The 12,592-nt window shown below is 40.7% G+C and overlaps 1 protein-coding gene across 4 annotated transcripts in view; it reads right to left on the minus strand.

Annotated features, from left to right (window-relative positions):
• Window positions 1-888: 888 nt before the first annotated feature.
• Window positions 889-12,592, minus strand: part of LOC120537339 — a 36,446-nt gene continuing 24,742 nt past the window's right edge. The window contains exons 1-3 of one of the 4 annotated variants that reach the window (XM_039766222.1): window positions 7,758-8,485; window positions 3,319-3,520; window positions 889-3,154 (exon numbers count right to left, since the gene is read on the minus strand). In XM_039766222.1, coding sequence (XP_039622156.1) covers window positions 989-1,909 — 921 coding nt within the window. In that variant the 5' untranslated portion in view covers window positions 1,910-3,154; window positions 3,319-3,520; window positions 7,758-8,485 and the 3' untranslated portion in view covers window positions 889-988. Of the gene's footprint in view, window positions 3,155-3,318; window positions 3,521-4,305; window positions 4,348-6,660; window positions 6,740-7,757; window positions 8,486-12,592 lie in introns of those variants that run through there. The other 3 variants (XM_039766220.1, XM_039766223.1, XM_039766219.1) reach the window with 3 other exon arrangements.

Here is a 12,592-nt window from a genome sequence, read left to right on the forward strand (position 1 = left end):
CGTGGACTATGGGGTTTGCTGATAACATTGTGATCTGTAGCGATAGTAGGGAGCAGGTTGAGGAGACCCTGGAGAGGTGGAGATATGCTCTGGAGAGGAGAGGCATGAAGGTCAGTAGGAACAAGAATACATGTGTGTGAATGAGGGGGAGGTCAGAGGAATGGTAAGGATATAGGGAGTGGAGTTGGCGAAGGTGGATGAGTTTATACACTTGGGGTCAACAATTCAGAGTAATGGGGATTGTGGAAGAGAGGTGAAAAAGAGAGTGCTGGCAGGGTGGAATGGGTGGAGAAGAGTGTCAGGAGTGATTTGTGACAGACGGGTATCAGCAAGAGTGAAAGGGAAGGTCTACAGGATGGTTGTGAGACCAGCTATGTTATATGGGTTGGAGACGGTGGCACTGACCAGAAAGTAGGAGACAGAGCTGGAGGTAGCAGAGTTAAAGATGTTAAGATTTGCACTGGGTGTGACGAGGATGGACAGGATTAGGAATGAGTACATTAGAGGGTCAGCTCAAGTTGGATGGTTGGGAGACAAAGTCAGAGAGGTGAGATTGCGTTGGTTTGGACATGTGCAGAGGAGAGATGCTGGGTATATTGGGAAAAGCAGTGGCGGTTCTACATTAAATTGCTCCCCAGGCGAGACTCCCTCCCGGCGCAAAAAAAATAACATGACAAAACTACACATTTTGTACACACCACACGTTTTATTGTAGTAATTCTGTCATTCCGTAACAGACCAATTTTGCAAAAAATAAATAAACTGCACATAACTTAATTATACTCTGTACAAACCAATATTATTTAAGAAAAAATATTTAAAATTATTAAGAATAATATACAAATAAAATATAGAATAAATCACACTAAAGAAAATTAAATTATTTCACTGCAGAACAGAAAACACAAACTGAAACTAAAATCTGGCCTTTCTAGATGCAAAGTCATCAATAATGGCATCATATGAGATATGCTCCCCTACTGAATGATTAATGCTTATGAAAAGTAAGGCCAATGAGCCATTCCTGAGACATGGTTGACCTCAGGTATGTCTTGATTAACTTCAGTTTGGAAAAGCTCCTCTCTGCTTGAGCCACAGTCACTGGCAGGGTAAGTGCAATCCTGAGAGCAGTCCAAAAGTTGGGGTAGATCTCAGATAGATCCTTATCATGCATGAAAGTGATAAGCTCAAGGAGGCTCATGGTTTTTGATGGCAGGTGAGGGAAGTTCTTGATTTCCTGCAAAAGCTCTCTACTGTCCAAATCAGAATGCACTTCGAAGTGCAGTGTGGTACCTAGTGCATTGCACTGCTCTGCCAGCTCCTCATCTGCAAGACTAAGGAAATTTGTCAAAACCCCAAATTTGTTTTCCACATTTTCCAATGTGGTAAATCTCTCCGTGATGGCTGACAGGGCTGCATCGAGAACAACATTGAAGAATCCAATCTCCAACTTCCTAAGGGCATCACTGAAAGGCTCATCATGTGATTCATATGAGAAGTGGCGCTTTGTGGACCTCGGCCTTTTTTGTTTCAAAACAGCTTCCACATTCATTTCTTCACAAATGTCTTTGGCCGCCATCTGTGCAGTCACAAAGCCACTTGTCCTGTAGCTCTGGAGACCTTGCTCAGTCTTCTTCAAAAGATTCACAGCTAGGTCGACATGCATATTTGGAGACTGCATGAGTTTGCTGACATGCTGTATTGCAGATAGCATGTCATACCAAACAACCGTGCAGATGCTGAAGTGGTACGACCCCACCTCCTCAGACAAAGACTGGGCCTCAGCCTTTATAGCAGGGTCTTTGGTGTTGTCTCTCACCTCAATTAAAGCCTCTCTCACGGCAGCTCCGTGGTACCTCGTGGGCTCAACGCTCTTGACCTTGCTCTCCCGCCTTGTTTCTGCCCACATCTTTAAGGTGATGCTCACATGGTTCTTCAGAATGGACCATCTTTGGGAGGAGGCTGAAAATTAATGTGTAAAGCTTTTGCAGTACACCAAAATAGCTCATAGCATCCACAGATCCCTTAGCAGCATCACACACAACTAAATTTAATGTATGCGCCCCACATGGCACAAACAGAGCTCTGGGATTCTTTCCTAAGAGCCTGGCTTGAACTCCCTTATTTTTGCCCTTTATGTTTGACCCATTGTCATATGATTGTCCTCTGCAGTCGTCAAAAGGAATTCCCAACTCCTCAAGTCTTGTCAGGATCATGGATGCCAAGTGCTGCCCTGTGGACTCCTCTGCCTTCAAAAATCCCATAAAATGTTCCCTGATATGGGGCTTCTCCATCAGTGACACCATTCTAATGACCACTGACAACTGTTCTATGTGGCTTATTTCTGGAGTGCAGTCCAGAATTATTGAAAAAAACTTTGCCTGCTTGATGTCATCCACTATATCAGATATGATTTTGCTGCTTAACAAATCAATCAGCTCATTCTACACATGATGCCCTAGGTAGCTGTTGTGACTTGCTGTTCCTCTTTCGACACGGTTAAGGTGATCTTTCATAATGGGATCAAACTTGGCCATAAGTTCGACCTCTTTGAGAAAATTCCCATTTCATGTTGTGAACAGTGTTTCTGTGTGTCCCCTTAGAGCCAAATTTCGAACCGCCAGTGACTGTACAATAGCAGTGAGACGTGTCAGCACTGCTCTCCATCTCACCCTCTCAGCCTCAAGTAGTGCCTCCTCCTGCTTATCAATAGTTTGTCCACTTCTTAACCTCACTGCCAGTTCCTTCCATGCTTTCATGCAATTGAGATGTTCTGGACTATTTTCATGTGATGTGAGGTGAGTGCTTGCATGTTTCCAATTTGCCATTCCTGTAATTGTTAAATGCATGTTCCTCTTGGAAAACAATTTGCAGCAGAAGCAAAAGAGGCTGTTGTTCTTCATGGAATATATCAGCCAACTTCTTGCCATCTTTGTACCACTAACTAATGTCTTTTTAAAATATTGGTGATGGCAACTTCGTCCATCACTCTCATTCCTCTGGAAAACAAAGTCAGTTGGCAACCTACTTGGTCCTCTGCGAACCAGCTCAGTCCGAATCCTGTCAGGCAGAGGTGAGGGCGAGTTAGCAGGGTCAGTTGACAGAGGCTCATCCTCCGCAGTGGGGCTGAGTGGGGGTTCAGCTCCAGGCATTTCTATCAGACAACATAGTGGCACATTACTCAAAAAACAGAGCAGTGGAACATAACACATTCAGAAATGATCAAAAATGTTAAAATTACATTAAAGTGTAGTTGTCTTGTAACCTAGGCATACCCCCTTCACACACACACACACAGAGAGAGATGCAAAAACCCACCTGCAGGCTTATGATGGGTAGAAGTAGAGGCAAAGATGTCTTCATCCTCAATATTAGATGTTTGTGGAGACATATGACTTGCTGAGGACACAGATGGTAGCTCATCCTGAAGAGCAGAGTCCTGTGTAGTGGGGGAGGTAGGTGGCTCATCCTGTCTCCTGACAAGTGGCTGAGGATGCTCCAAAATATTTTAGAAGTGCCCCTAAAACAGGACGGAGTTGAAATTGACATCAAAAGACTGTTGGCTACAATATTATTCTTAAAAATTGCAAATTTAAATAAACATGCCCTAACATGTATATAATATAATCTAATCTAAGGGAGGAACAATTAGCTCCTTGGTTAATTTACTGCCTCAAATTATATGCTTTGTCACGTAACAGAGTTATAGCAAATGGAAAATGTTTGTCTTTTACACTATCTACACATATGTAAATTACACTGGCTATTTACAGTAGCCAACACAAACAATGGAAATAAATAATAACTGTACTTGCAACAGTTTTGTTGCAAAGCATAATTTTGTGGTTAAATTTAATTAGATCTTGTGTTGTATACACTGCTGAAAAAACAATAGAACCCTGCCCAAAAATAACAGAAAGTGTAATGGATTTAATGGTTATAATGGGAATTGTATTGGTTTTAATGGTAAGTATAACAGTGTCTGCTGGTATATGATGGATTCTATTGGTGGGTGGGATGGTAAATCCTATTGGAAAAGTGCCCAAAACACACTACAATAAGGAATTTTGTAATAGTTTCACTGGAAAAAAGTTAATGGTTCACAATGGTATTTAATAGAAACCATTAGAATTTCTGTGATGGTTTGTATATTAGGCTTTTACTGTGTTTTTTTTTTTTTTTAGCAAGGTAAGCATAGCATGCATCATAAGCAAGAAGGCTAACAAAGTAAGAGTTAACGTTATACCACTAATTAACACAATGACATGAATACCTTAATCATACAGAGAGAATATTGTTGCATACCTTTATCTTTTGCCCGTTTCTCCTCATCATCTTTTCTTTTTTTCCTAAATTGGGCACCTGACAGCTTTGGCCTTTTTCTCTCCATCGCTGTGTTTACTAAGTAATCGGCAATCAACAGCTTTCCCATCATCCCCCAACGCTGTCACTCACGACCAGAAGTCAAGACTAAACCAATTCACCTCCACATCATAATCGTTTTTTATTACCTATTTTTATTAGCCATTTCACACAATTAAATAAATAAATAAAAATGTGCCAATTATTGGTCTGTGTTTAAAATATTTTGAATGAAATGTGCGTTATTTGTAAGAAAGTCAGGTGTCACTGACATAGTTTAGCCCCCCTCCTTGTCCGCTTCATTTGGGAGAGGTGAACTGTACTCTGCGCCTCCTCCCCCCCGACCCCCCACCGCCCCTCATCCCCTCTCCTCTCCGCTCGCTCAGCTTCTGTGCGGCTCCTTCAGCAGCAGGCGCGCAGGTATCATAGATAATAGAAAACCGCTTAGCGGCACAGATGATTTTTTTTTTCCTCCAAGTTCGTGTGCTGCCCCCCACGTGTCATGAAAAAATGCCGCCCCGGGCGGCTGCCCCGTTCACCCATGCCTAAAACCGCCACTGGGGAAAAGGATGTTAAGGATAGAGCTGCCAGGGAAGAGGAAAAGAGGAAGACCTAAGAGAAGGTTCATGGATGTGGTAAGAGGGGACATGCAAGTGCTGGGTGTAACAGAGCAAGTTGCAGAATACAGGAAGATATGGAAGAAGATGATCCGCTGTGGCAACCCCTAACAGAAGCAGCCAAAAGAAGAAGAAGAAGAAGAAGAAGGTCCGATGGGAAACTGGGGAAAGTGTATATAAAAGTTGGCTAAATTTGGAGGAGGAAGAGTCAGGGCAATGACTATTGCCCTATAACTCTCACCCCCATCAGAAATGTTTTGAAAGTCTGGTCAAGGGCCATATAACATCCAAACTCCCTCCAGCATTCAATCCACTTCACTTTATGTGCTGCCCTAATAGCTTTATTGATGAGGCTGTATCGGCAACACTCCATCTGACCATGGCCCTTCTGGGAAATAAGAATAGTTATGTGCTTCTGCTCTTTTTTGACTAGCTCCACTTTCAAAGAAAAAAGAAAATTTGATCCACTAGGCATCAACACCTTGTGATGCAACTGGATATTAGACTTTCTCACAGACTGACCCCAGACCGTCCATGTTGGAAAAAACATCTCGGACACCATCACCATGAACACTGGGCTCCCCCAGGGCCGTGTTCTGAGCCCTCTGTTGTTCACTTTGATGACTCACAACTGTTGAGCCAGGCATAACTCAAATTGTATCATCAAATTCTCCGATGACACAACAGTGGTGCGCCTCATCAGTAATGAAAATGACTCTGCTTACAGAGAGGAAGTGAGCCAACTTGTCTGATGTGACAACATCACTGAATGACAACAAGATGAAGGAGATCATTGTTGACTTGAGGAAGAAACACACAACACATACTCCACTTATAAACCATTGCATCCCTGATCACTGTAGAGTCAGAAGCACCATGTTCATGGGGGTGCACATCATGGATGGGCTGACTTGGAATACAAACACCACCTCCCTGGTCAAGAAAGCACAGCAGCTCCTTCACTTTTTGCAACTAATGAGGAGGGTAAACCTTGATACCCAAACAACCCCCCCCAAACACGCACTCTCACAACTTTGTAGGAGCTATAGAAAGCATCTTGACGAGCAGCCTTGCAGCCTGGTATGGCAGCTACACTGTTTCATCAGATCAGAAGTTTCTCCAGAGAGTGGTGAAGATGGCAGAAGAAATCATTGGAACCACCCTCCCATCTGTACGTAATCTGTACTTGTCAGACTGCCTTAGGAGAGCTACTAAGATAGTCAGACACAAAAAAATGTCTATGTTGTGCACCTCAGCAGCACCTGCATGGTCTGCACTATGCACAACACAATCTGTTGCCCAGAAATGGCCCTGGTCAACGCAACTTTTTTTTTTAAACAATACAGACCTACAAACATTGACTCAAAGTGAATGTCTGATTATATTGTTTTTATATTATTTTAATACACTAGTGATGTTCGGTCTTAACATCTGATGACCTACACAGTCCAACCATGATATGAACAACAATGATAATGCCAATAATAATCCTCAAACTGAAAAGAAGAAACGGGCATAAAAGAGACAGGCATGGTGAAATAAAATGAAACAATCAAAATGGCAACAGGACTGTAGCTCTTGAGTGAATTGCTAAAAGCTGATTTAACCCAAACTATGATCGTCTCCCAGATGGGCACACATTAAAACTTGTGTTATAACTTAGCCAATATCTGTTGCTCACCATAATTAGTGAGATTCTCTCTGGGCAGATCCAGATCATCTGGATGACTTTGATTTATACGGGGATGATTCTTCATGTCATCAGTTCGCACACTTCTCAATGGTCCCGGATTTTTCTGGTGATTTTCTATGTAATAAACTTAATAAGTTATAGCGTGATGAAAATTGCATAATTAGATCTAGAACACCCTATATATATTTGAGATGCTTCTAAAAGGAACCCTTTTAAAATCTCTCTTCAAGGTCAAATTCCGTACATGTACGTCTTTGAAAATATTCCATAGTCCACCTTCATCGCTCGAAAAAGGTTGCCAGTATAATCTCTTCCTAAAATGGGTACGGACCATTAGTCGCTGGGTTGGCTTCTCCTATACATAGAAAAAGACATTGCATTCAGATTAGACTATCAAGATGTCGTCAACAACTTTTCCAGTCGGAAGGCAACATAAGTGGATTTTCGTCTCTGAACCTGGAAACCAGTAAGAGATTTCATGATGATACCTCAATGGTAATTTCACACTTCCTGTCGAAACACTGAAACTCACATTTTATTTGTAGGCCGTAAACATGTCCTAATATTAATGCACAAAAATATCGCTAATTATAACCAGCTGACATGATATCAATGTGAGTTATGACTATGACATTGTGCATATCGAGACTCATATAGCATACAGTACCTGCAGTTTGGGTACTTTTCTTGAAGAGGCCCTGCTAATTTCCACGTTACACCAGCATCGCATTTCACACTGTTGTGGTATTGTCATGAATTATGAGTTGCACTTTTTTAATAGATTATATTGTTACATTTTAATAAAATCCCCATGTTATCTGCAAAAATGTAGCTGAATACTGTAAGGAGAAAATCCGGTGTATGTTAACATTATTTTTATTAAATTTGCTCACAAGTTTATACAGTCCACACATACCGGTAAAAGCGTTTGACGTAACCGGCCCCGTGTGGGATTTGTCTGCCCTAGGCCACGTATACCCCTAAGGCCGCCTCTGATCAAAAAGCACAAGTTTAGTTGGTGGTTTAAATAGATAAATTAATTAATAAATGTAATTAAATTAATAAAATAAATAAATTGAACTTACTTTCAAGAAACATTAAAAGCAATAAATAAAGTCTACTAATGCAGCCCGATTCCTGCTCTTTTTCTGAAATGGCACCCCTCAAGAGTGTTTTTTTTTTTTTTTTTGGAGACAGTCTTGTAAACAGATGTTGCTATAACTCGATATTTTCAAATTGTGATTTTGAGGGTATAAATGGTTCACTGTCCCCAGTCCTGTCTTGAGGTGTCAATGTACGGTCTGGCATTGATGATTCCCCTCAAAACAAACGGGGTGGCTGAGCGCCGTTTACAACTTCTCATAGGACAGCAGAAATCCTAGAACCGGCTCGGGTTGTAATCTTCCTTTCTGCTACAATGGTTACTGTTCTCTAATTTTAATCATTGTGTTTTCCATAAAATAAAGGTTTTTTTGAAGTGCCATGATTATTTTGTAAAACATACTAGTAGAACATTGATATACCCACAGCTAATATTCCTTCAAATTTTGAGCAATGAAGATTTACAATATTTCAGAAAAAACAAGTGTTCATAAATTGTTCCAACTTTGATCTCCACTGTATTTTCTTCAATTCTTAGTTTTCTCTGAAAGCTATTTTTTCATTATCAGTTCTGTTGGAAAAATTACATCCAGACTCAAGTTAATCCAAGTAATTGTTAGAGAACAAAATGGTTAAATATCATTTTGCTGATTTATTTTATCCTCATTTCATGTGCGGGCGTGTGAGCAATACAGTTTATTGGTGTTTCAGTGCAGTTCCGTCGCCCTCCAGCAGATGGTGCTGTGTCACAATGAGGTAAGCCCACATTCTGCGCACTTCATCTCTACTTTTTATAAATTGCATTTACAGTATGGAGGAAGAGTTGTTTTCATGAAGATAAAGAAAACAAAAGACTTTGCACTTTCAGCTGTTTTGATAGCACAAGAACATTGAACGTTTTTGGAAAAATACAAAGCTGTGAACAAATGGACTACTTGCGCTCATTAGTCCCAAACGCCGAATGGTGAGCTCCAACTCTTTATCTTCGTGCTGCTAAAGTTCAACACTTTTTAAAAACGAAACCGCTGCTCAGAAGTTTACAAATTGTGGAAAAAAATATTCGAAGTCGGAAATAAAAACTTGTGATTTTTAAGTTAAATCCAGAGTTCGGACTTAAAGCTTTTAAAGTTTAAAGCTTTCAAATTCACTAGTCACAGCAGCTTAACTCGAATTACAAATAAACATTGACTACATTGCATGCCTTTGTTAAATGGCAAGAATGTGTTTATTATTAATTAGTTTTCATAGTTTGAATTTGCACTTGATATGTTCTGTTACTGCTTAGCAGATGTTACTGAATTTGTGACTCCGGCTTTAAAATCTTGAACATGCTAAAGGTAGCACTTGTGTGAATTTCTTCGTATTCTGTATCCTAAAGTACTGACGTTTCAGAGAGGGAGAGGTTGAGAGCATGCGCTAATTGCGCGTTGCCGCACCCCGCCACACGACGAACTACCCGGATTGGGACACGAGTGCAGCGGGTGACACTTCTGCGCCACAATGGAATGAGACTTCTTTAGAAAGCTGTCAGGAATGTAGAGGGAGAAAGATGTAGGAAAGGAGTGAACGCGTTCTTACCGGAGACACGCTTCAGAGAGCAGGCACAGTTTGAACCCAATTTTCAAGCCAACACGACCCAATTAACCAAAGTTAACCTTAAAGATGTGCGTTAATGGGCCCTTGTCATTGTGGGTGTGAGTCTGACTGGGCCTCATGATGGATTGGTTCCTCGATGATTGGCAGCACGACGGCGAATTTCCTTGAGAATGTTAGGCAATGCAATTCCGCTCAAAGCGTTATACACTCTTTGGACAAATTATTAGGAACACTAAACCAGTGGTTCTCCAATTCAATCCAGAAGGGCCGGGCCCCCTGTGGCTGCAGGTTTTTGTTCTAATCAGTCTGTGATTGTTACCTTTTAATTGATCGCATTGTTTAATGTTTGTATTTTTTTTTCCTGTATCTTTAAATGCTTACTTTGTGGTGTTTTTTTTTTTTTTAATTCACTTTTTCTGAAACATTTCTTTACTGATTGTATCTGAATACTGACAATTAATGGTGAGCAGAGCACTCTGGGAGGAGCAACTACTTTAGAGTTACCTTGTGTGTATGAACCCACCTTAACAAAAGGATAAATGTCTGTATGTGCATCCAGCCAGTTGTTATGTCTCTGTCATTCCAACAAATGGCGCATCACAAATTTTTAGTAATAAAATGCATTGCATTTATCATTCTGACAGATGTTGCATTACTGCTGTTAACACTGCTTTTACAAATCCAATACTAAATGGCATATAACCAATGTATTGATTGCTTGGTGCACTGCAAACAGTATCACTGAGGTTTACATTGATTACTTAGATTTCAACCCACCTTAGATGGGTAGCTTAGCTAGTTAGTAAATAATTGTCTAAATTGCAGAACATTCAAAATTAAAAAACAAAAAGCAAAAACAGTGAATACATACCCATTTACACATATAAATTTCTGCTTCATTCAGTAAAATATAGCATAACCATTTTGTAATTTATGGATGGAGGCAAATAACATAGAAACTGTGAAATAATCTCTTATTTCATTAAAGTAGGAGTTCATTTAAGAGAAGAAATTGCTTGGGATAAACGCCTGCAGCCACTGTCCCCCCAGGACGGGACCTGAGAACCACTGCGCTATACTGATGCTGGGTAAGACCTCCTGTTGTGCTCAAATCAGCCTGAATTCTTTGTGGCATGGATTTCACAAGAAGCTGGAAACATTGTTTTGAGATTCTGGTCCATGTTGACTTGATTGCATCACACAATTTCTAAACTTGTCAGCTGCACATTGATACTGTAATTCTCCTGTTCTGCCACATCCCAAAGGTTTTCAACTGGATTCAGAGCTGATGAATCAGAAGGCCACTGAAGAACGCTGATCTCATTGTTATATTCATGAAACCATTTTAGATGAGTTTTGCTTTGTGACATGATGGTGCATTATTATGCTTGAAGTAGCCGTTAAAAGATGGGTAAATTGTAGCCATGAAGGGATGCTCGTGAATGTCACAGTATTGTAGCTGTCCAAGTGAGAATGCATTGGTCTTTGATATCAAGAACAGGTGAGTACAGGAAACTGTGACATGTATTACCACCATACCATCAGTATGAACATGGTAGCACCCTCTCGTCCATGTCCACATTTTTGAGTATCACAGACTCTTGTGTGGCAGGTAATTTTTTTTTTTTGAGGAGTCGAGACATTTCACTTGTTTATTTTCTTAAATTATATCTAGTCTATCTTGTATTTATCATTATACACTTAACCACTTTAAATGTTAAGATGTCCCTAAGTTACATGGTGCCACTGGAACAGACATTGGTGGGCAGAGGCCTCAGATCATTGACTGATGACTAGTAGTAATTACATCTCCTTTCATAGCACTCATTGAAATATCGTCCATTGACCACATGCCGATTTCAACTGCCTCTGGACTTGTGTTGAGCTTGAGTCCCTTGGGCACCCCTGTAGATCGATGTCAAGTCGTCTTTAGACCTGAGTCTCACTTCTCCCTTGAAATTAAAGACTAACACATTTGCAGTGGGGATGATCTGGGCAACTTTGGCGAATGGCACACCATCAGAACAGCGCATGTCAAGGTCTGGTGACAGCCCTTCACCTTTCCTGTCTGTTAGGAGCAGCTTGGCTGTGTGGTATTAATTCAAGCAGATCCTGGTACCCATCACACAACCTTTATAGGCAGGATTAGCTGCTGGCAGTTTGCATCTGCATGATGTCCAATAGCACACAACTGCCATATTTTCAAACTAAGCCTATCGTGATGTCAGCAGTCTTTAATGCAGGGGTCCCCAACTCCAGTCCTGGAGGGCCCCAGTGGCTGCAGGTTTTCATTCTGACCCTTTTCTTAATTAGTGCACTGCTTTTGCTGCTAATTAACTTCTTTTGAATCAGTTTCAATTGACACGTTTTTTTTAAGATTTTTTTCCCCTGAATTTCTTCATTGTTCCTCTGAATTGCTTCATTTCTTTCCTTAAACCGAAATGAAATATGAAGTGAGTGAGGCAACTAAGACCAACTAAGTCAGGGCCTCAGACACCAACCAATTTCACGCCAACCGGTTGCTTAATTAGGTGCGGATTCTTGTCGTTAATTAAACCCGTTCTTTAATTCCATGGCTTGTTGTTGCTCTCATTATGCAGTGGCTTACATTTCTGAAATTGTTGATTTTCTTTTTTCTAAGAGCATTGTTAAAATGTTTTGGGGACCTGAGCAGTTCAACACCCTTGAGACCTTCATCTTTCTTTATTTTCAGATATTGTATGATGGACACACTTTTTTGGTCATGTTTTGGCTCATTTTTTATCTTATTATTGTTTGGCAACTAATTAAGGAAAAAGAAACAATTAAGGGGTCTAATTCTTTGAGAGCAAGTTGATGAGAATGAATTCAAAAGAAGTTAATTAGGAGCAAAAACAGGTCACTAATTAAGAAAAAGGGTTAGAATGAAAACCTGCAGCCACTGGGGCCCTCCAGGACCAGAGTTGGGGACCCCTGCTTTAATGTCTGTGCTAGAGCCCATGAGGAACACTAACTGCAGCACCACATCCTTTATGATCATTGCCTTTCCAAAAAAAGTGTTTGTAGGATGCTAGGCTTTAAGTGGCATAGGACGTCAATCAACACCAGGATGACTCTATGGCTGTTGTACTTATTGATAATAATGTCCCGGGCATGCAGCCTGTACACATGTATGAGTGCATGAATATAGAATCCCAAGGCAGGTGACGCAGCAATTTCCCAGGTTGAGGCCTAGTACAGTTTC

This window comes from Polypterus senegalus, chromosome 10 (genome assembly GCF_016835505.1).
Source record: "Polypterus senegalus isolate Bchr_013 chromosome 10, ASM1683550v1, whole genome shotgun sequence".
NCBI lineage: Eukaryota > Metazoa > Chordata > Cladistia > Polypteriformes > Polypteridae > Polypterus > Polypterus senegalus.